Below are 22,662 nucleotides of genomic sequence, written 5' to 3'. Positions count from 1 at the left end.
CCAGTGTTCGGACGGCACGTTCTTCCAGAACAACAGAGCCCAGTGAGCGCAGGGAAGGGAGACGATCACGAAGGAGCGAGGCCCGGGGGGATGGTGGAGCCTGGATTAATGGGGGTGCTACAAATACAGTGAACACGGGAGAGGGTTCGGGGGGGACCACGGGCACCCTGAGCTGGCAGTGAGGTGCCATCTGAGCGGTGGCCTGCCCACACCCAGCAGGACGGGCTCCCAGGGCCGAGCAGGGAAGTCCCAGACTTGTGGACACCGGGGGGCTCCCGGCCCAGAGACCCAGCTCACTGGCTGAAGGGACGCCTCAGGACCAAGTCCCCGAAGGGCTGCAGTTCCGGGAGCCACACTGAGAGGGAACCAGCTAGCCCCATCAGGTAGGCCCGGTGGCTCAGGGGTTAGCGGGGGCTCATCTTCTGAAAAGAGCCTGCACAGGGCTCAGGGGCTGAGGGCACCCTGGCGTCTGGGGTGGGTCTTGTAGTTTCCTCACACAGCACCCTGGGGGGCTGGCCTGGGTCGCTCCAGGCTCTTCCCACGAGGAGAGGAGAGATGAGACACATGGAGTCTGCAGAAAGATCGCCAGGGCAACGTGGGATAAACAGAGGAGAACCCTACCTGGGGAATCGCTCTCTTCTCTTTGCTGTCACTTACTTCAAAATTCGAAAGCAAGTTGTTTTTGAAAATCCTGATTTAGAACAGACAGAATATTCTGAAACTGGGAAGCCAACGCCCAATGTCCCCCCGCCCCCCGAGCCTGGTCCAGGAGGGAAGCGGTCCGCAGAGCCACGTCCCCTGGGGCCACTGTCCCCCGACGCAGCAACAAAACACATACATCTACCTTTCCTTCTAAAGAACTTAGAAAACGTACAGCAACTGTCACAGGAGAGCCATCAGCTGGCAGTCCAGTGCTTCCCTGCACAAACCCCCGGCCTCGGAGCCTCGGAAGGAGAGCGGCCACGCGGACCCAGCGCCCTACAGATGCCTGCCCAGCAAGCCAACCTCAGAAAGCACATCCCCTCTGTGTCCCCACAGGGGGACGGAGCAGGGGACGGGGAGCACGCTGTGCCCCAAACGCACACGGCAGGGGTGGGGATAACCACCTCCTTCCAGTAGCTTCCTTACTGGAAAGCAGACAGAGGGAGCCGCGCCCTGAACTGTGCTGCGATGCTCCCACGTCCTCACGCGCGGCTGCTCTCACGCAAAGACTCCCCTCCACGAAAAGACAAAACACGGAGCGAGGCTAGAAATCCGGGGCGGGGGCGGCGCAGGGATGTGGGGGTCACGTCGGAGGCACAGCTCTGTCTTCACTGGGCCTCCTGCGTCACTGTCATTGTTTACTCTGGTGTCAAATCCCCATCGGACTGACCATCCTTTCCTGGCTGATGTGTGCAGGTGACAGTCTTCTCGCCCCTGGGCTCCCACAGTCCCTCACTCTGAAGCCGTCTGTCCGGCCGTGTGACTGTCGGGCCACGCTCACCGCTACACAGAAGCTATTTTTTCTCAGCTCTCCCACTCAAACCTAAAATTAAATATAGCGTTCCTAAAACCTGCTTTTTCCCTCAACCCACAGGCAGCCCCGGTCCTGTCCGTCCGGCGCCCTGGTCCTGTCTGTCCAGGAGCTTTCAAACCTCATCTCAAGCACACTCACCCAACCCGGAGTTTCTGCAAAAGGACAGTCTTTCAGTAATTCACTTTGAGTTTACAACCTGCAACGCACTCCAACGGCAGAGCTGTTTTCCCAGACACACACACACACACACACACACACACACACACACACACACACACACTGTGCCTGACACACTGGACGGCCTGGCTCGTCGGGCAGCAGCAAACAACTGTGTGGTTCCCTGTGGGATCAGAGTTGCTCTGTCCACGGCACCCCGGGGCACGCACCCCTAACCAAGGGAATCTGCACTACTTGGTCCTCCTCACCTGCCCTTTGACGAGTGTCTGAGGGCCCGGGGGCGCAGGTCAGAGCCTTGCAGGGGCTCAGGCCCGTGTCTGGTCTGTCACCAGGCACCGGGCACTTCATGGGGCCCCGTGTGCAGGCCCCCGGCACCAGGGCCCACACACAGTCCAGCTGGCGAGAGAGGCGTGAAGCCAAGTGCATGGTCAGCGGGCAGCCAGGAGGGCAGTTCAGGGCCTCCGGTGAATGTAGCAGACGGAGGCACGGGGGGCCCCGAGGGGGCGGGCAGGGCACTCGGGGACATCAGGAGACTCCAGGTCCCCAGGAAAAACCACCAGGGGCTGGGCCCCCAGGCAGGGGAGGGACGCAGCGGCCGGTGGAGAAAGGCCTGGGAAAGCAGGGACCTTGGTGTCCCTGCTGCACAGACAAGAGAATGAAGGACCGGACGGGCCTGGGGGCAGAGAGGAAGACCCCCCGGACCCCTGCCGCACTGTCACTGTCACTGTCGCCACCTCAGCTGCCCAGGCTCCCCCGCTGGCGCTCAGCCCTGAGAGCACGCTGCTGGGCAGCGGCACGATGCCCCCTCCACTGAAGACCCGCTCCTACCTGAGCACCTCTGAGCTCCCAGGGCCCCTTGTGTGCCCCCGTCTCCCCCCCAGTCTGGGCTTCCCTGAGCTCTTGTCCGGGCCACATCAGGGTTTCAGCCCAAGTGCACCTGCAGAGAGCCCTGGGGGCGGGCAGCAGCTCGGGCTGGGAGTAGGCAGAACACATGTGCTGGAGACCAAGTTCACTGGGCCAGCGCACGCATGCCAAGTGTCTATCACGAGCCAGAGCCAGCGTGCTCCCGACGCCCACACGGAATGCACACCAGTGGGGACAGCCCTGGCTGGCTCACAGCCCTGCGGGCAGCAGCAGGCGGGGGAGAGGGCTTGCCTGCCGGCAGGGGCAGGGGTGGGGAGGGGACAGGAGAGCTCCCCGCTACCTGGTGGGGTTTAAGGAAAGACAAGGAAGTGCAGGGCCCTGCGTGGGGGGAGGGGCGGTTGTGGGTGTTCGCGGCCGGCCCCTCCCGGCTCAGATGGCCAGCAATCGCCCTTGGCCTCTGCCTCTCCTCGCCCCTCCCACCCACGGAGTTTCACGCAAAATCTCATTTCCTCAGGGTCTTCAGGACCCCTGAGCTAGAGCCAGAGCTCTGTCCCCCGGTCCCTGTGGCTCCACGATGCCAATCCTGTGCCCCCCCAGACGTGAAATTCCAGGCAGGCCAGAGGCCCTTCGCGGGTCCCGGGTCACCCTGAGAACTTAGCGCCCCGGCCTGGCTCTCTTGGCAGGTGCTCAGGAACAGACCAGCGGGACAGAAGCAGAAACACCATGAAGAGTAAGATTTCTGGGCTGGACGTTCCACTCTGGGGACGAGGCTCACATCCAGAGCAGGAATTGGCCCCAGATCCCTATTTAAAGACCGGAGGAACTCAGCGACAACTGACCCGTTTCCACAGGCGTCTCACCTGTGGGGCCAGGACACCCCGTAATTACGCGTCCTCAGAAAGGGAGCTTTCCAGGCACAGAGCTCCCACCTACAGGGTGGCGGGAGCCCTCTCCCCCACAGATGGGTACAAGCCCAGGCTGGGAGCACAGCTGGAGGGGGCGGCACATCCCGGTGAGGGAGGGACTGACTGGGAGGGGAGGGCTGCCCTGCCCCCAGAGGCACAGTGCCTCTCCCAACCTAAGGGGGCTAAGGGGACGGACCAGGACCCGACCAACCAACCAGGGAGTAGGCGGGAGCAGGGAGGGAGCACGGAGAAGGCCCCTGTCCCTGTCCGCGGAGCAAAGGAGGCTCAGAAGCAAAGCACAGGGTCAGAATGCAGCGGGGCCTTTGGGCATGAGCACCTGAGTCCCTGTGCTCCGGCCGCACCAGGAGCTGTGAGCTAACCTGCCCACGAAGCATCTGCTCCTCCCACAGCTGCTGCCCCGGGACACAGCAGGGCCTGGCCCTGAAGCTCAGTCCTGACAAGTGACGCTCAGGTCAGGTCCATCCATCCGAGGACACAGCCCGCAGCTCCTAACAGCAGTGTCTCAGGTCGGGGCGTGTCCTGGCACGGAAGGGGGCACGAGGGTCCTGGGGAGCAGCTTACCGTCGCTCGCCTCACTGTCAGGACTGCTTCAGCCACGAGCAGAGCAGAGCAGAGCGCAGTCCGAGGGGCAGAGAACATGCGAGGGGCACCAACCTGCCCTGCCCGGTGGGGGCCTCAGGGCTGGCGTGCGGCAGGGAGGCAGAAGACTGAGAAAAATAGGTAACTGTCAATCCCCCCTCCCGCCCCCCCGCCAGACGCACCTGAGAGGCACAGACCCGGTCCCCCCAGCTGCTCACCCCCACAGACACACCTGGCCTTGCGCCCCAGGAGATCCCTTATCTCTAGGGCCCTCGGCAGGATCTGAATAGAAGAATCTTGAAATTCAAGAGCTGAAGCATTTCCAGAGGCTTCCAATCATTCGGCAAATATCCACAGAGCCTGTGGGGCCCAGGGTCAAGCACATCCTCAGTCCCTCGCAAGGGGCCCCTCCTGGAGCCCTACGATGCCCCGCCTCCAGCTGCAGACACCCCTGTCCAGGCACCTCCTACCCCACTCCCCTCACAGACCGAGCACCCCCAGGACATCTCCGCTCAACCTCACCCCCAACAGCTGGCTTCCCCAAAATGATGGCTCCAGAGCACCATCTGCGGGAAGCTCCTGGGAAACCTCCAGGCCCTGTCCCCCAACTGCAGGGAGCCCCTTAACCACATGCCGCCTCCAGCCCCCAGCTGTGTGAGTCCCTCTCCAGCTGCAAGGAGACTCGAGGGTACAATCTTTCCCCCCCCAGCTGTAGGGAGCTCCCAAAGCATCCTGGCTGTCTGCCCATCCAGAGGTAGGGAGGATCCTGGCTCTGACTCCCCAGAGGTAGGGAGGATCCTGGCTCTGTCCCCCCAGGTGTAGGGACGATCCTGGCTCTGTTCCCCCAGGTGTAGGGAGCTCCCAGAGCATCCTGGCTGTTCCCCCCCACCACCCAGATGTAGGGAGGATCCTGGCTCTGGCCCCCCAGCTGCAGGGAGGATCCTGGCTCTGATCCCCCAGATGTAGGGAGCTCCCAGAGCATCCTGGCTGTTCCCCCCCCCCACCCAGATGTAGGGAGGACCCTGCCTCTGTCCCCCCAGATGTAGGGAGGATCCTGGCTCTGACCCCCCAGCTGCAGGGAGGATCCTGGCTCTGATCCCCCAGATGTAGGGAGCTCCCAGAACATCCTGGCTGTGTCCTCCCTCAGATGTAGGGAGGATCCTGCCTCTGACCCCCCAGCTGCAGGGAGCTCCAGGCCCACCGTAACACTTTCAGGGTGAGGGTGGGTCTCACACCAAGCCTGGCAGGGGTGGAGAGGGGCCTGGGAGCTCGCTACCCCAAGTACCCTGGGGAAGGGGAAGTGTGGAGTGGGCTGGTCCAAGCGCTCCTGGGCACAGCACACAAAAGCCGCCGGGACAGGATGGGAGGGCGTGGGGTGGGGGCCGGAGGCAACAGTGGCCGTGGCTGCTCTGGGGGGGCGGGAGAGGGGGACTCTGAGCTTGGGAGCTGCTGAGCTCCGTGGGCCCACGAGGACGTAGAGCTCGTGAGTCACGTGGCACAGAAGTGACTAAGGACTCAACTCCTTCCTGCTGGTGAGAGACTTAGCGCCACAGGGACGGGGTTCCGCTGTGGGCCCTACGCTGGGAACATTCAGGGCCTGATCCCAACCAGGCCCTCAGCCTGGGATTCCCGGCTGTCTTGGAGCAGGGTCACTTCTGGGCATGCTCTATGTGGAGCAGACCTGCCCTCCAGGCCTCAGGGACTCTGTCTGAGCCCGGCTCTGTGCCCCCGTCCTACGGGTTTCAAATATTAACACTGCTAAAGATGCTCTTCAGAAAGACTTTATGTGGGAAAAGACATCACCACACTGATTCTGAGATGGAAGTAGGACTGGTGGGAGTAAAAAGGCCACGGTGTCCAGGCACCTGGAACACGTCCCACGCGTGAGCACTGACGGAGCCGGCGGCTCTGCCCAGGCCGGTCCCTGGCAGCTTCGTGGGGCATCAGCAGGTGTGAGGGAACCGAGGGGACCCCGTGCTAGAAGAGGCGGGTGCCACTGCTGCGTCTGCGTTTAAGGGCAGCATTTAACAGAGGTGCCCTCACTGAAGTGTGCAAGGCTACCACACGGGGAAAACACAAAACACCAGGAACGTGCAACTCGGTCACGCTGCCGCCCATCGTGAAAGGGAGGGCTGCAGGATGACTGACTGGGCCTGAGAAGCACAAGCACCGTCCTCACGCTTCAGACACACCCTTCGCTCTGGCCTCATTTGCAAAATAATCTGCAGACTTACTAAAGGCGTGGGGAACACCAGAAATGTGGGAAACACTCCTCGTCCCGACCCACTGCAGCAAACTGTGAGGGGCGGGCTCCGGGCACGGGACGTTCGGTCCAGGACGTGAAGGTCAGAGAGGCGGAAGGCCCCGGGGGCAGGAAGGTGAAGGAGCAAAGTGCCAGCAAGGCCCCAGGTCTCTGGCAGGGTAGGGGTGAAGCTCTGGGAAACACGATTTGTGGGAGTCCTGCTCAGACTCGCAGGAACAGAGCGCTCAGGACACGTCCTCGGACTTTCTCCACCATCTGGGGCGAGGCCTCTGGTGGGCGGATGCCTGCGGGGGCAGAGGGCGGGCAAGCACCGGCTTCTGCAACAGGGCGCTTGACTGGCCAGTTTCAGGGACAAAACCTTCGTTTTCTAAAACGAGACGTAAAACCGACAGTACTTTGTTCAGTACTCTGAAATTAAGAAGAACGCAAAACACGACTGCGTGCGCGCGTCCATACTTGCGTGTGCGTCCATACTTGCGTGTGTGTGCATACACACACGTTAAGACTCTGTTTCAGGACCAGAGAGCAGGCAGGATGGAAAGTCAAGTCTCTCCAATCCCGGACCCCCTTCCGCACTCCTCGACGCTAGCCACAGTTAAGTGCAATGTGCTCGCCCTTCCGGAAAGTGAGAACCGGATTACAGGCGGCTCTTGGTGCATTCGGAGAGACAGCCAGTCCCCGAGGGCAGGGCTCATGGGCACTGAGCCTGCCTGGGCGTCCGGGGACCTCGGAGTCTACTCACCTGGGACACCAGGACGGGCGTGGGGCCTCCACCCCCTGCCTCGGGGGCTGTGCTGCCCGGCCAGCGGCAAGGACGCTGCACCTTACTGGGCTACACGTGCACCAACGGAGGCCGTGCTCTCAGGCTCCCAGGGCCCCGCTCCAGAGCCTCAGACTCCCAGGCATCTGGGGGGGCCCCGGGCCCCGCTGCAGCCGGCCCTCTGTGTCTTCCCACGCGACGCCTGCTGTCCTGGAAATCCTCATTCCCATGTTACGTTCCCCCCCGGCTTTCCATTGCCACCCGCGGCTCACGAACACCAGAGTCAAGCTGCCCTCCCCTTTACGCACCCCTTCACGCTCTTCAGCAGAGCAGTCTCGTGCGTGGAGTACCCAGACAGAGGGGCAGCGGGAGCATTGGGGTGGGTGCCCGGAAGCCTGGCAGGTCAGAGAAGCAGCTGGAAGCCACCAGGCCTGGAAGTATGCGGGGTGTGGGACCCCCGGCCCCAGGAGGGCCACACCTGACTCGGGATGCAGGCTGAAACCAGGGGCACCTGCTGCTTGCCTGCCTGACTGCCTCCCTCCCTCTTCCTTCCTTCCTTCCTCCCTCCCTCCCTCCCTCCCTTCCTTCCTTCCTTCCTTCCTTCCTTCCTTCCTTCCTTCCTCCCTCCCTCCCTCCCTCCTTCCCTTCCCTTTCCTTTCCTTTCTTTCTCTTTCCTTCCTTCCTCCCTTCCTCCCTTCCTTCATCAAAACTCATGTATTTGGACAGAACTTGGAGACAAAGATCACCTGCCTCTGGGAAATTAAAACTACACACACGCCTCCCTGCAAATGTGCTGGGTCGGAGCCTGTCCCTGCGTTCAGCCTTCATGGCAATGCTCTCTGTGGATTCAACTGGGAGAGGGTGAACCCCGCAGTGTCCTCACATGAAGGACTCCGTTCCAAGGTGTAAAGGAAGCCAGACTGCTTTCTGGGAAGTACATTCTATCCCTAACCCTGGCCCAAGTCACAGGAGTTCAGAAATGAGGAAACATCAGAGCTGGAAGTGGGGTGCACTCACACCTGGGGGTTCCAACAGGAAGTAACCCCCAACACCCAGGTGACAGACACCGCTTTGGGACTCCCAAAACAGCAAATCACCACGAGGCTAACCAATTCCGTACTATTCAGTTTTCATGTCTTAACGAGTTATTTTCTGCCCAAAGAGATACTTAAGCTCCTTGCTAAATCTGCTACTAAATGACAGATGGCCTGGTCATTAGCCTGCAGGTGACTAACAGCCCCTCCCCAGCGGCACAGGTGAGGGCAGGCGCCCTCACCGCCTTCCCTTCACTCGGAATTTAGGTGAGTCTCTGAGCAGCCCTTGGCTGTCTCAGTCACTGCTGGATCGGTTTATTTACTGATTCGGGAGGCAGGCTTTGTATGCTTGCACAGGCTAGTTTCCTCTGTGGAAACCTTTGCATAATATGGTGCAGAGAAGTAAAAAGCTTCGCAGAGAAGTAAAAAGCTTCGCAAAGCACTGCTTTGTGAAAAGCAAAATGTTTCTGCAAAGCGAAACTCGGAAGTTAGCATTTACAAGTTACATACTCCAGACCACACTGGGGACAGCTGAACAGTAACCACAGCTCTGCCACCAACGTATAAATACACCACGATGATTCTGGCGAATATTCTGACACGGCCTCTGAAAGAGCGCAACCAGGCGTATACAAAGTAACCTTCCCTTTCTGAGGGGCTGAAACAGTCCACTCACCTGTTCTTTCTTGAGTGTCTTCCAGAAGCTGTGAGCCAACATCTAAAACCAGAATCTCTGCCTGGCGCTAAAGAACAGCTCCTAGAGCTGCTCCAAAGCCCGGCGGCTCCATTATCCTGCGACCGGGGCCTGAGGGGTGTGGGGGATTTCTGGCTCGGCTCTTACATCCGGCCCCCTTCGCTCGTTCACTCACTCTACAGCTAGCTGAGTGTCTACAGTGCACCTCGCCTGAGCAGTAAGCACATAGCTTGGGACAAGACAGACCTGGCCTCTGTCCCGTCCACAGTAATGGGGGCGAGGCTGCAAAAGTGACAGGGATGCAGAGGTAGGAGGCACAGGCAGGAAGACGCAGGCTTACAGCAGCTGGCGCCCAGGGGTCAGGCTGCAGGTGGGGCAGGGCCTTGGAAGCCACCCGGAAGAAGAGTCAGGGCTCAGTCCCAGGGTCGCCCTCAGAGGGTTCAGAGCCATGGATCACAGGCGCGAAGGGGGTCGGCCGGTGGGGGGGCCATTCAGGAGCCCAGAGGAAGCTGCTGCCCTCCTAACCCCCTCACAGCTGGGTAGGGCACCGCAGGCGAGGAGTTAGAGTCCGCGAGCCAAGGAACGCAGCAGAGGGGGACCAAAGACCACACAGGCAGGCAGCGACTGGCGTCTGGCTCCAGACAGACACAGGGACAAGGCCCAGGAGCCGACTGGGATGGCCCTGCTTTCTCCCGTCACCAGAAGGGATGCCACCCGACCTTCTCTCCTCTGTCCTCAGTCTCGTGCCCACCCTTCCCTCTCCCACCACAATAACCAAGTCCACCTAGAGGATGCTTCGAGAAAAAGCAGGCAGCCCACGACAACTTCAGACTGGGTTCAAGAACTTTCCACTTTGATATTGTTCCAAGTGAATAACTTTTTGCATTAAAGAAATCTAAGTGTCACCCGAAAAAGTTCTGTCACAGCGCAAAATACACTCTCCGTCAACTGGACAACAGCTAAAGTCCTAAATCTGTACCTGTTTCTATTGCGGTTTTGGAGTTAAAGGAAAGGCTGTACTGAGAGGAGTCTTACAGAAACGCGAACACAACGAACAACCAGAGGCCCAACACTGCCAGGAAGCGCACCCCACCGGGTCAGGGTGCCAGCCCCCAGCGGGTCAGGGGGAGGCGCACCCCCACCGGATCAAGGTGGGCGTACCCCACTGGGGGGCGCACCCCACCGGGCCAGGGAAAGCGCACCCCACCGGGCCAGGGGGGGCGCACCCCCACCGGGTCAGGGAGGGCGCACCCCACCGGGCCAGGGAAAGCGCACCCCACCGGGCCAGGGGGGGCGCACCCCCACCGGGTCAGGGAGGGCGCACCCCACCGGGTCAGGGTGCCAGCCCCCAGCGGGTCAGGGGGGAGGCGCACCCCCACCGGATCAAGGTGGGCGCACCCCACTGGGGGGCGCACCCCACCGGGCCAGGGAAAGCGCACCCCACCGGGCCAGGGGGGGCGCACCCCCACCGGGTCAGGGAGGGCGCACCCCACCGGGCCAGGGAGGGCGCACCCCACCGGGCCAGGGAAAGCGCACCCCTCCGGGCCAGGAGGGGCGCACCCCCACCGGGTCAGGGAGGGCGCCCACCTTGGAAACCCTGGATCGATGTGAAGGAAAAGGACCAGTGTGGGGCCCCACTGCCTCCTGCAGGCCCCATCCTCAGCCAGGACCAGAGGGCGCCACGAACAAAACTGCACACTGTTCCCTCCCGTCACGGAACCGAGAGTACGTAAAGCCGATTCCGCTACAGACGAACCCGGAGGGACCCCCCTGCACGCTCCGCAGAACACAACTTGCAAACGCAGAGGCGGACATCCTGCCGCTCCCTTCAAGGCACCTCGCGCGGACTCGAACGAGCCACGAGGTCCCCACACAAGAAGCTCATCAAGGGACAAAGTCCCATCCCGGGGGCGGGGGGGCCGCGCCTGTCCCTCGTGGGGCCTGCGAGCGGCGGGAAGGGACGCGGGACCGGGGGACCGCGCGGCGCAGAGCGACGGGGATGCAGGGATGGCGGGAAGGGGGCGTGGGGAGAAGGGATGTGGGGCCCGGCCCGGGGGGAGGGGGGGGGGCGAGCCAGAAGGGACGCGGACGGGGTGAGCGCGGCCAGCGGCAGGGCCGCGTGGGGGTCGCGGGCCGCGGGGGGCGGCGGGGTGGCCGCGGGGCCAGGCCGGCGAGACCCCCTCCCCGGCCGCAGGGGCTCGGGAGCGCACCCACCTGGGCCTTCCGCAGGGCGCCGAGGCGCAGCTCGTGCACGAAGGGGTTCCGCCCCGGGGGCGCCAGCCGCCGCGCGTCGCCGGCCCCCGCGCCGGAGGCGGGGGCGACCCGGGGACCGCGCGCCCGCAGCCTCATGACCGCCGCCCGCCGCAGGGAGCCGGGCGCCGGGCGCAGAGCGGGCGCGGAGCGGGACGCAGAGCGAGCGCGGGGCGCGGGGCGCGGGGCGCGGGCCGAGGATGCGCGGCGGCCGGGGCGGGCGGACGCGCAGGCGCAGGCCGGCGGCGGCGTGACGCGGGGGGCGGGGCGGGCGGGCGGGGGGCGCCGGCGGGGCGAGGCCTGGGCGGACGGGGGCGGGGCGTCCCGAGAGCCCCGCCCCCGAGGGCCCGGAGGGCGGCCCCGCCCGCGCCCGCGCCCTGCGCCTGACCTCGGCTCCCGCCTTCCCCCCCCCCCACCCCCCCCCGCAGGGGTTGGCGGGGCGTCCCGGACCGTCGGTCCTGAAGGGCGCCCAGGTTCTGGCGGCGCCCCTCCCGCAGTGGCCAGACGGCGGGGACCCTCAGGCCGGGCCTGGCCCCCCCCCTCCCCCCCTCCGCCCCCCCCCCCCCACCCGCGCAGCGAGGCCCGCCACGTCGCCCCGTCCTGCGGCAGCCCCCAACCCCCAGCCCCAGGCCCAGCCCAAATCCCGAGGGACACGACGAGCCGGGCCGCACGTGCAGAGGCCCGCGCCGACTCTGTCGAAGCTCCACAGGGACGGGCCCAGACCCAGCTCTTGCCGCTTTTCTTGCTTGTCTGCCCTCGCTGGGACCTGACCTCCGTGGGCGGCGGCGGGAGGGAAAGGTTTCCGGGCGCTGCTGCTGGGTCCGTCTGTGCCGGTCCTGGTCGCGAGCTGCACCCCGAGAGCTGGCCTGCCCCGAGACGCACGGTCTCCCACCCGGGCAGTGCCATCCGCTGGAGGGGTGCACAGAGGCATTTGCTGATGGGACCCAGTGGTTCAACAGGGTCGTGAATCAAAGGATTCTTTCTGGGTGGCTCATTACTCCAGTTCATGGAATTACTCCCTTGCACGAAGGGGAGGCATTTGGGGATCCTTCATTTGTGGCACAGTATTAACTGGGCAAAAGGTATCAAAATTTATAAATTTCTAAAATTAACCGCAAACTCTACGTGGTGAGCAGGGCTAAGTTTCTGCGTGTGACTGTCCTTGTGACCCTGACGGGCAGGAGGTGACCCCTGAAGCAGGCAGCGGGCATGGGTGAGGGAGAGCAACTTGGACACAGTCCAGCAGCCCCTCGGTTCACATGATGCCTGAAATCATGAGGAAGTAGTCTAAATGCTTCCTGCATTGCTCTGGGACTAGGGGAAGGCCAGACCCTACTGTAGGACTGCCTGGCCATGGGGTCTTGGGTGTGTCCATGCCCTGTGAGGCTTCACAGCCCTGTCCCTGGCTTGGGCAGCAGGTCAGGAAGCGATCAACCCTCTGATAATCTAGCTGATACCCTGGCCAGCTGATACGGTGAAGTGTGACCTTGCTGGGGGCCCTCCTGTGTTTAGATGGAGAGAGGAACACAGGACAAAAGAGAGGCCGGTGACTCTGCGGTGGTCCATGACACCCTCCACAGCCTCACCTATACAGAGGCGAAAGAGTGGGGCGAGGTCCCCAAACTGTTTCAAAGCCTCACGCTGGACTGAGGCAGGTGACCTCTCCTCCAAACCTCGCTTGTCAAATCTGGAGAAGGAAACTGGTGCAGTGTCCACATTTCTGCTGTGCGTGATGGCAGGGTAGCCCTTGTGGGCTGCGGTGGGCGCTGTTTCCATTGCCTGCATGGCCGTGGGCACACTGCTGACCTCTGAGCATTCAATTGCCAACTGCCCTGATCACAGACACAAGAACCCAGCTGGGAGCTGGTGGAACAGTGTGAGAAGCTATCCAGGGACAGGCAACAAGGAGAGGGCTTTTCCACTCCTTCCCAACAAGCAGATCCATGGAGAAACCCCAAAGGCCAACAAGGGGAGAAAACAGCCAGGAGAGCAGGGGTAAGGAGTGGAGGGCCCAGATGGGTGGGTCTATGGACAGGAAAGGTGAGGAGTCCAGGGCCCAGAAGAGTGAGTCTGTGGAGAGCAGAGGTGAGGGGTGGAGGGCCAAGAAGTGTGAGTCTATGGAGAGCAGGGGTGAGAAGTGGAGGGCCCAGGAGGTGGGTCCATGGAGAGCAGGGGCGAGGAGTGGAGGGCCCAGGAGGGTGGGTCTATGGAGAGCAGAGGTGAGGAGTGGAGGGCCAAGAAAGGTGAGTCTATGGAGAGCAAGGGTGAGGAGTGGAGGGCCCAGAAGGGTGGGTCTATGGAGAGCAGGGGTGAGGAGTGGAGGGCCCAGGAGGGTGGGTCTATGGAGAGCAGGGGTGAGGAGTGGAGGGCCCAGAAAGGTGGGTCTATGGAGAGCAGAGGTGAGGAGTAGAGGGCCAAGAAAAGTGAGTCTATGGAGAGCAAGGGTGAGGAGTGGAGGACCCAGAAGGGTGGGTCTATGGAGAGCAGGGGTGAGGAGTGGAGGGCCCAGGAGGGTGGGTCCATGAACAGGAAGGGTGAGGAGTGGAGGGCCCAAGGGGATGAGTCCAGGGAAGTTCATTGTCTTGCACTGCTTCACACTTTTTTGCTTCAGTTTTAATCCTGTGATGGAATATTCTAGAAGTCCCAGAGTGTTCTGGAGGCTTGACTAGGAGAAGCTGGGCTTGGGCAAGGGGTTATATGCAGTTTTCTTTCAGTGAAAGGAAAAAGACATTCATCTCTGGGACTTAGTTTCTTAGTTTGGAGAAACTGCCAGCTGGGCCCTCGGACTTGGACTCGGAAGGCAAATCCCGCGGCGTTCTCCAGGAACCTTCTGGAACACACCCTGGTGCACAGAGCTGCGGGCCAGGCTCTGGGAAGCGCTAGCGGTGTCCCTGTGGCTCCTTGTTCCTACTCCGCTTCTGTCTGAGGAAGGCAGGTTCAGAGAGAAATGTTTCCACAGATGGACCGAGAGCACAGGACATGCTTGCGGGCGTGGGGCTGGGTGTTCTGGGTCTGTTTGCGGAGTTTTAGTTATTTACAGATTTCAGAGACGTTCTCCTCTGTTTCCTTCTGATACTTCTTTTCAATTCTGCCTTTCATGTTGTTTCCAACCCATCCGCACGTTTTCTCCTCTACACCGAGACCCCGTAGTCGACACCATCATCCGCTCGCCTCCCCGGTCTGTGGCTCCTTTGGGCACGAACACAAGTGCTTGTGAAGCCATTTCCGGATGCTCCATTTCACGGTTTGTTAGTTCCTGGTGGCACCACACTCTTCTAACCGCTGCGCCTCTGGAATCGTGTGCGCTGGTGACCGGTAGGGTGAGTTCCTGTTGCTCTTCTTAAGTTTGTCCTGTTTTGCTAAAAAGTCCACTGGAAGCCTTGTTCTGGAATGTGCTAAGTGCACACTTCACGAGAATGTGTTGTAAGGGTACCTGGAGTCTGTTTCAGGTTGGTGCTCTAAGACACACAGACGTGGACGTGGGACAGAGGATGAAGTTTTCCTCGTGCTTCCCTAGGCATGGGGATGGGGTGCTCCCCGGGAAGTACCAGGGGCCGTCAGGAGGCAGTGGGGCGAGGGGGCAACGCCCTTCACTGCGGCTTCCCCGGGGGGTGCAGAGGAGGGCGGGTGAGCAGGGTGGGGGGTGGGGTAGAGAGCCCACAGAGAGGAGGGGTGAGCTGGTTTGCACGTGAGAGGCGAGTTACTAGCTCCGGGAAGGGCCACCCTCCAGGGTCAGCAGGCCCGATGTCAAAACGCAGAAACGGAAAGGCCTGTGTAAGGCAGACCTTCGGGGCCTGCGTCCAGAGGGGTCCTTCCACAGGCCGGCAGGACAGACCAACTCCTTGTTCACTGGCAATGCCTCCCCCATCACGAGAAGGCGGGAGCCCCTCCGCCCGGCCCCTCGGGCGTGGCCCCTCCCGGAGCGGCCTCCCAGCCCTGCGGGCAGGTGGCCTCAGGTCTCTCCCCTCTGCTGTCCCCTGTGCCCGGACGCCTTCTTTCAAAGCTCCGCACTTCCTTCAGGTCTGGCTGGTAAGACCTGGGGGTCCTGTTAGCCCCGGCCCCTCGTGTGCGTATGGCTCTCAGTACACCAGTGCAGCCCACGCGCATTTTACGTGAAGTTCTTTTGTTTGGAACAGGATAGTTTCCAAGACACCTTCTGTGAGTGAAATAGGGCCATTTTATAGGTAGTCAAACTGAGGCGTAACAGACTGAGGGACCAAGATCATAGCCAGGGCCACAGAAGGCTCTGGCCTCATTTCCAGGGGTGTTTCTTTCTGCCCACTTGTCAGGACTCCCCGGTGGGCACTGTCCCGTGGTCATCCATTTCCACAGGCAGCTTTCCACAGAGCGGTCCTATTGTTACAACACTTGGATTCCAGATAGAACCACTTCCCTCAAATATGCAGACATCTGACATCAAATAGGGATGTAAATGCTTGATGTTATATTTTATGTGTAGGTTTTGACCATCATGGAGGTGCAGTTTTAAAGGGCCCCGGAGATTAAAAAACTCATCCACACGGCACCCTTCTTAGCCACGTCGTCTGTTTTATTTTCCTTGACGTTAAAAAAACCGATCCTCGTGTAAAACATGACCTGAAGTGATGATCTCTTCCATGGGTCTTTATCAAAATTTAAGAGGGTTTTGAAACTCAGAGGCATGGAAGCATTTTTTTTTTTTTTTTTTTTTTTTTGGTGCTTGAGCACATCTTTCTTCACACTTTGGGCTTGCAGAACAAATGTTTACATGTAATTCCGCTTCCCCAAATGTCAAAAACCCCACAAATATGAAAACAGTTATTCTCAAAGGAGCCATCCCGCATGAAAAACAATCGCTTACAGTAAATTCTTTCTAGTTGGCTTTGAAAAATGCTGTGTCGAATTATTTCTGCCAATTTGCAGAGACAGCGATCTTGTTTAGTTGGGGGGAGGGCGAGTTTCCAAGGGGGGAGATTCGCCGTGAGGCAGGGGCAGTGGTCCGGGCCCCGGGAACCCGCTGGCTCTCCTCCCTGCGATGCCTCCTTATCGATAGAGAAGCACATGGCCCCCAGGGTGAAGCCAGCCTGCCCGGCCTGCCTGGCACCTAGCCGGGGGCCTGCCACCAAGTCCTGGCGCTTTGCAGAGAGGAACAGCTCCTGCTGGTGGGACGAGAGGGGTCCCGGGCAGGGGGACCCGAGACCCGGAACGAGGCCGGGAGATAGCGATGCACGAGGAGGTGGGAAAGTCCGCCACCCCAGTGCAGGCAAGGCTCCTACAACCCAGACCCTGGCCGGTTGGGCGGGTGGCGCCTCACGTGGAGCCGGACGGCTCCCTGCCCCCTCCCATCCAGCCGCTCCTTCCCCTCCTCCCTCCTCCCCTCCCTATCTTGCCGGCTGCAGGCTCCTGGACAGAGCCTGTCACACAGCTGGGTGGTATCGTGTGCCTCAGTCGCCCTCAGAGGTGAGTGGGCACAGCAGGTGGGGGTGGGCCGGGCAGGGGAGCCACGGGTGTCCAGCCGTCACGTGCATGGGCACTGGCACGTGAATGCAAAGCTGCACCTGCGTGCACACCTGCCCTCTTCCCATCACCTCGCTTGCACCGACGCCCAAGCCGCGGTGACCCGGGCCCCAAGGAGGTGTGCTTTTCATAAGTGGCTCGTGCTTTAGCAAACAGGGAAACCATCCCGAGCGAGAGCATTTGGTCTCTCATCACAGAGGCTGGAAATCACCTGATCTGACTTCTTCACGTCAGGATATTGGCCATAAGAGGATCCTTGTACATATTTTCAACATTTGATGAGGCCAAGAACTCTCTTACTGGATCGGAGGCCTTTGATAAGCCACTCAACTTTGAAGCCTTGCGGGAGAGAGCGTATCTTAAAACAAGGAAGCCGGTGTTTGTGCTTGAGGCAGGACACGGTGGGGTGGGGGGGTGTCCTTGAGCCCTGGGCTGTTTGCTCAGTCAAAACGGACACGGGATGTGTTTTGTTCATCGTGTGGTTTTGGGGAACGATCCCCAGTTAGAACATGTGTTGATAACTTGAGGCGACCCTGGTACTTGTTCCCAGCTGGAGGGGAATATTCGATGGGGGTCCGCAGAGCGTGGGCCCCGCCACGGAGGGTGGGTCCTACCAACACGGCAAACACGTCTAACCTCAGTCTGGCTCAGTTGTCCTTTTGGACAAAACTCCACATAGGTAATGATTTCTGACAGTGTTTTCGGCGATCTTCCTTCCCTCTGTGCTCAGAATTTATAGGAATTTATAGGATTGCCCCAGAAAGCTTCTCGTAACCAGCACCGTGCTTGTGACCAGGGTTTCGCACAGGCCACAGTCTTTCTTCCCTGAGTGGGTTCCATCCTGTGACCTGAGAAGGTGGTGGCCTGGGGCCATGGGCACGGGTTCTGCTGCAGCCCTGGGGGGTGGGGGGGAGGCTGGAAGGTGGGGTCGGGTTGAACCGGTCTGGAGAGTTTTCGAAGGGCTGGGAGGGTGAGTGCAGCCGCGGTGCCCAGGATGGGGTCTGACTCACGGCACACAGGCTGAACGTGAGCCACCGTAGCAAGTACGTGGCACTCACTTCCCGCCATCGGGGGGCTTGGGGGGTGGCCAGGGCACATGCCCACATCCTCGGTGCTCTGAGTTTGACGCGGCTCGTCAGTGCGGGTGTCGATTCTTTTCTGAAGGGGAGGGACTTGGTCACACGGCTTCGAGAATTAGATCCGGGTTGCAAATGGGGTTCTTCACTTCGACTCTGGAGTCTGTTACTACTTAACAAAGGCTCTACGTCCCACTATGCGTAAATAGGCACACGGACGAGGGGCCCTCCCCGGAGGGGCGGCCTGCGTGCAGGTGGGGGTCCGGCACCATCATTTACCAGGACGGGAAATTTGGCCAGGTCGTGTCCCCTTCCCGCCTGGGTCTGTCAGGTATGAACAGGTGGCGGGCCCATGTCTGCAAAGGCAAAGCCTGCCCTCATCAGAAAAGGCTACCTCCCACCTCACTGCCGTGGGGTGCTGGGCTTCCGTGGAGCCCGCCAACCGGTCCGGAAGGTCGTCGGTTCTGAGTTCGAGTTCCATCCCGGTGTCTGTGGGAGTGGCCGCCTCCAGACCTGGCTTGTTCTGTCACCATCAGAGAGATTTAGGAAGAGAACAACCACCTGCGTGGTCCCGGGCCTGGGTCCCGAGGAGGCGGGCTGGGCGCGTGGGGGCGGGAGTCAGGGCCCCGGGTCCTCCCGCATGCACCTGCAGACATTAAATCATACTGCGGGAGGCGGTAAGGACTAAGGGAGCTCTGACTTCCCACCTTTAAAACAGAAGCCCGGGGGAGGTGCTGCACAGAGCAGAGCAGCATGACCAAGGGGAGCCGGTCTCGTGTGTGATCGCGGCTGCCCCTGCGCGCAGCGCCTGGGGAGAGGCCGCGGGGGGCGACCGCGGAGTGCGCCCCGGGGCCCTTCCAGACCCACCTCCCACCGGGATAAGTGCTCACGAAAAATTCGTGCCTGGTTCCCAACAGGTGCGCCGTGACAAGGGGTCCCGAGTCCCCCATGCACGAGCGGCTGCACACGCGGACATCTATGTGGCCCCTGCTGTTTGCAGCCACTCTGTACCTCACGGGGCGCGGGGTGGGGGTCGGGTCCTGGGAGAAGCCGACGCGGGGCAGGGGGCACATCAGGGATGCAGCAGGTATCTGCTCGTCCTGCCCGCGGATGCCGTTTCCAGGGTTGGGGCTCAGAGCGAGGGGCACTGGGGGGTGCGGGAGGACTCTCTCCACTTGGCCGGGCCCAGAGGGGAGCCTCCCGTCTTGGGGGTTCTGAGGAGCACAGTGAGCTGAACCAAGCGTGGTCCCCTTTGTCCAAAGTCACAGTAGGGGCGCCCGGTGGCTTCGTTGGGGAAGCGTCAGACTCTCGATCTCGGCCCAGGTCGTGATCTCACAGCAGGGGCTTGGAGCGTGGCCCAGATCAGCCTGTCTGTCCAGCGTGCGATCTTAGCAAGGGTCCCCATCGGCCGCAGGGGTCCAGGCTGCACTTGGCCGCACCCACAAAGAGGCTTCCGGGGCCTGCCCGCTGGCCCCCAATGGGCCAAGCCCAAGTTCTGTCCTCAGAGCCGCCCTCCAGTTGCCAGACCCCAGGGCTGGGGTGCACTGCCCATACCTCCAGAAGCCCGGCTCCCTGCTGAGCTGTGTGTCTCCCTGCCAGACGAACCCAGCACAGTGACCCACTCGTGACATGTCCGTCTGGGACCCTTCCTCGCTAGCGTGGGACAAGGGTCTCAGCTCTGCAGAAATCTTCATGGAAACTAGCCTTCCCTTCCATACACAGACCCCACCCCACCATCCACAACAACGGGGATTTGCTTCTCCACAGGGGCTCTCACCGCCTTTCCTGGGGGAACCGCCTGGATCCACAGCCGCTCCCAGTTTACGATCAGGGCTGCTGCACGTGGCTGGTATAAAGCTGCGTCACCTCCAGTTGGCGGGCGTGGTGGCCAGAGGGACAGATCCTGGCGCCCCTTGCCCGGGTCTCTCTTTCCTGACCACTTACACGTGACGCTGTTTGGCCATCAGCCTCGGAGGGCGGGTCAGCACCAGAGGACAGGGCGTTTATTTATTTCCTTTCCTGACATGAACCAGCACCTGGAAGGTGCTGGGTGGGGATCTGGAGTGGTGAAGGGGTTTTGGCTGTGGTCACACAGTCTTTTTTTTTTTTTTTTTTTTTTTAATGTTTATTCATTTATTTTTGACAGAGAGAGAGAGAGAGCGAGCGAGCACGGGCCAGGGAGGAGCAGAGAGAGGGGGAGACACAGAATCCGAAGCAGGCTCCAGGCTCTGAGCTGTCAGCACAGAGCCTGACGCGGGGCTCGAACTCACAGTGAGATCATGACCTGAGCCGAAGTCAGATGCTTAACTGACTGAGCCACCCAGGTGCCCCAGTCACACGGTCTTATTTAGCCCAGCCCCACAGTACATGAGTGATTAAATGTGGAAAGTGTAATCTTTCTTCATGAATTTATCTTCATGAATCTGGGATAGAGAAGGATTTCCTATGAAACCCACAAAGAGCACAAGTCATACAGAAAAACGTTGATACGTTTAAGTAAGACAACAGTGTAAAAGTCTTACAATAAACCACTGATGATACAAGCCACAAATTGTGCAAAAAATAGTTACAAAGGATATCATTACAAATGGATTAGCATCCACACAACATGAAGAACTTGTACACAGCTTACAGGAAAACAAACAACAGAATAATGGGCACAGCGCGCGAACAGGCAATTCCCAGAAGAGGAAGCCCCCGCGGCAGAAAACACAGATGAAAGACGCTCCTGTTTGCTGGTCTGAGAGGCGCAGGACTAGGAGGTGCACCTGCCCCTGCACTCGCTGGAGGTGCGCCCCTCCCCCCCGCCACTGCACAGTCCCGGGGGTTCTGACAAGGCCAAGCATCGGGGGCTATGAGGCGACATGGTACAAGGAGGAGGGCAGCCCCCCTGGGGTGGGGGACAGTTCGCAAACATCCAGCAAGTGATGTCCAGGCCCTGTGGCCTAGGAGCTACACCCCTGGGAGTACATCCCAGAGAAACCTCACTGAGGAGGGCACCTTTTATTGTGGAATTGAGAGAAAATGGAAACTGGGCATCAAGGAGGGAAGTGATAACCTAAGTTTGCGTGGTCACCTATGGAGCACCGAACAGAGTCAAGTTAACCACCGGGAACTAAACGCACCCGCTGGTGTGAGGAATGAATGCCCCGGCATAGCTCGAGAGCCACAGTTGAATGGAGATTTTTTTTTTTTTTTTTTTTTAGAAGCACTGAAATACAGTGTAAGCACAAATGGGAGGCAGAGTGCGGGGGTGGGGGTGGGGGTTCCCAGGCCGCACTTTGAATGGGGCCCGAGATGTTTCTAAGCGACCAAATGGACAGGCTTTGACAGGCAGAGATGGCGGACCGTGATTTGGAAAGTTTCAGCCACGGCAAACAAACCCAGTGCGGCCAAGAGCGGGGCCGGGGGATGGGGAGGGAGGGGACCACCCTGGGGTCTGCTTAGAAAAGTGGGAGGGGGGGATCCGGTGCGAGTGAGGAGGCGGGTGGTGCTGAGGAAGCTTCCGAGGGCTCAGTCATAAACTGAAGTGTTAGGGTTTTAGTTTGATTTGGTTTGATAATGAAACTATGGCTTTTGCATTTTTAATTTCGGCTTTCCAGTTTTATTGTACGTCGGAGATTGAAACTGCTTTTCCGATAGGAAGGTTTTTTTCACTGCTAACAGAATTTTCGTGGATCTGGTTTTAGACGCGGCGCCTGGGTTTTCGGAACAGCGGGAAAGAGAAGTGGCCACTCGTCTGCCCCGCCCGCGTCTAGCAGTGTCAGAGCCCGTGGGGGATGGTCTTGCGGGCGTTTACGATGTCAGCAAAGGGGTTAGTCCAGGCTGGCGTCCGGCACGACATTCTCAGCAGAATGCGTGTCTGAAAGGTAGGATTTGATCTCAATTATTCCATTCAGCTTCGTTAAAGGAGAGTAAGAGAAAAAAGAATTTATCTTAGCTTCTGATCCTATAACAACTTTATTTTAAATCCACATGCCGCAGCCCTGGCGGGCTTTCAGCGTGGACTGGCATTTTGGCTGCTTTGGAGAAAGAAACCTCATTCACACAAGTCCAAGTTTTATGAACAGCCGTCCCACTTTCCCGCCGTGGCTGTGCTGTGATGTTGACCCAACACGACACACAGATCCCTCTGTCCCCCACTGGCCGCTGGCCAGGCGTCTTCGGTCTATGGAGTGAGATCACTCAGAGCTGGAAATCTCTGGGCAACAAAAGCCTCTGTTCCGTCGATGACAGGCTTTGTACAGAAGGGTCCCTGCGTCACCACGGCCGTGGGTGACGAATCAGAGACGGGCGCCTGCTGAGAGAAAGCTCTCTAATTAGGCCATCACGTCGGGCGGGGAGGAACTGAGGGCACCCCGATTCTGGTTCAGTAGGTGAACCCGGAGGAGTCCCGTCCCACACTTTCTGGGGCGCTTGGAGTCCAGCGGCCCCTCACAGCCACCTCTTCTTGGCCTGCTCGACAGCACGAGCCCTGGGTTTAGTGCTGGGGGGTGGACATTGGCCAGCACTCTGCTGCTGTCACCGGGAGGTCAGCCCACGTGCTCAGGAGGGGGAGCCCGGTTCCAGGAAGCAGACGCCCTCCCCCTGACGCCTGGCTCGTTGCCTTTAGTTCTTGGTCCATTTTGTTTCTTTGGCTTTGACTCCTGAGCTGTTTGGATGGTTCTCTGGAATGAAGGGGGAGGGGTCGCCGATGCCCCGTGCCCCAGGGGACAGTGCGTCCAGGGAGACCCTGCGGTGGGCTGGGGCCGCTGTGATCACCACTCTGCACCCAGCTGGGGAGGGTGGGGTCCTGTCCTAAGAAGTGGCCTGAACCCGGACCCCCCCCCCACCCTGGACAGGTGAGACAGACAGTAGGTGACAAGTCACAGGTGTAGCCCCGGAGAGGGACCCCGCCTGCCACACAGGGCTACACGGCCGCCCTGGGGCACCAGGTGACCCAGCAGGGCTGCGGAAGGAGGCTGGGTCATGACAAGAGCGCAGGGCGGCCCCTGGCGGGAGGGGGCGCGGGGTGGGCCTGTTTGGAC

The 22,662-nt window shown here is 60.5% G+C and overlaps 1 protein-coding gene across 4 annotated transcripts in view; it reads right to left on the bottom strand.

The window, feature by feature from the left end:
* Positions 1-19,543, bottom strand: part of LPCAT1 (lysophosphatidylcholine acyltransferase 1) — a 53,996-nt gene extending 34,453 nt beyond the window's left edge. Inside the window, exon 1 of one of the 4 annotated variants that reach the window (XM_019813062.3) lies at positions 19,413-19,543. Coding sequence is in view for 3 of the 4 variants with exons in the window: in XM_023239800.2 (XP_023095568.1) it covers positions 11,028-11,162 (135 nt within the window). In the remaining variant the exon portion in view is untranslated. Of the gene's footprint in view, positions 1-4,044; positions 4,138-8,795; positions 8,853-11,027; positions 11,264-19,412 lie in introns of those variants that run through there. The other 3 variants (XM_023239800.2, XM_019813061.3, XM_045039283.1) reach the window with 3 other exon arrangements.
* Positions 19,544-22,662: the final 3,119 nt, after the last annotated feature.

This window comes from Felis catus, chromosome A1 (assembly GCF_018350175.1).
Source record: "Felis catus isolate Fca126 chromosome A1, F.catus_Fca126_mat1.0, whole genome shotgun sequence".
NCBI lineage: Eukaryota > Metazoa > Chordata > Mammalia > Carnivora > Felidae > Felis > Felis catus.
Note: the sequence above shows the minus strand (reverse complement) of the source record. Positions and strands in the feature narration are given on the sequence as shown.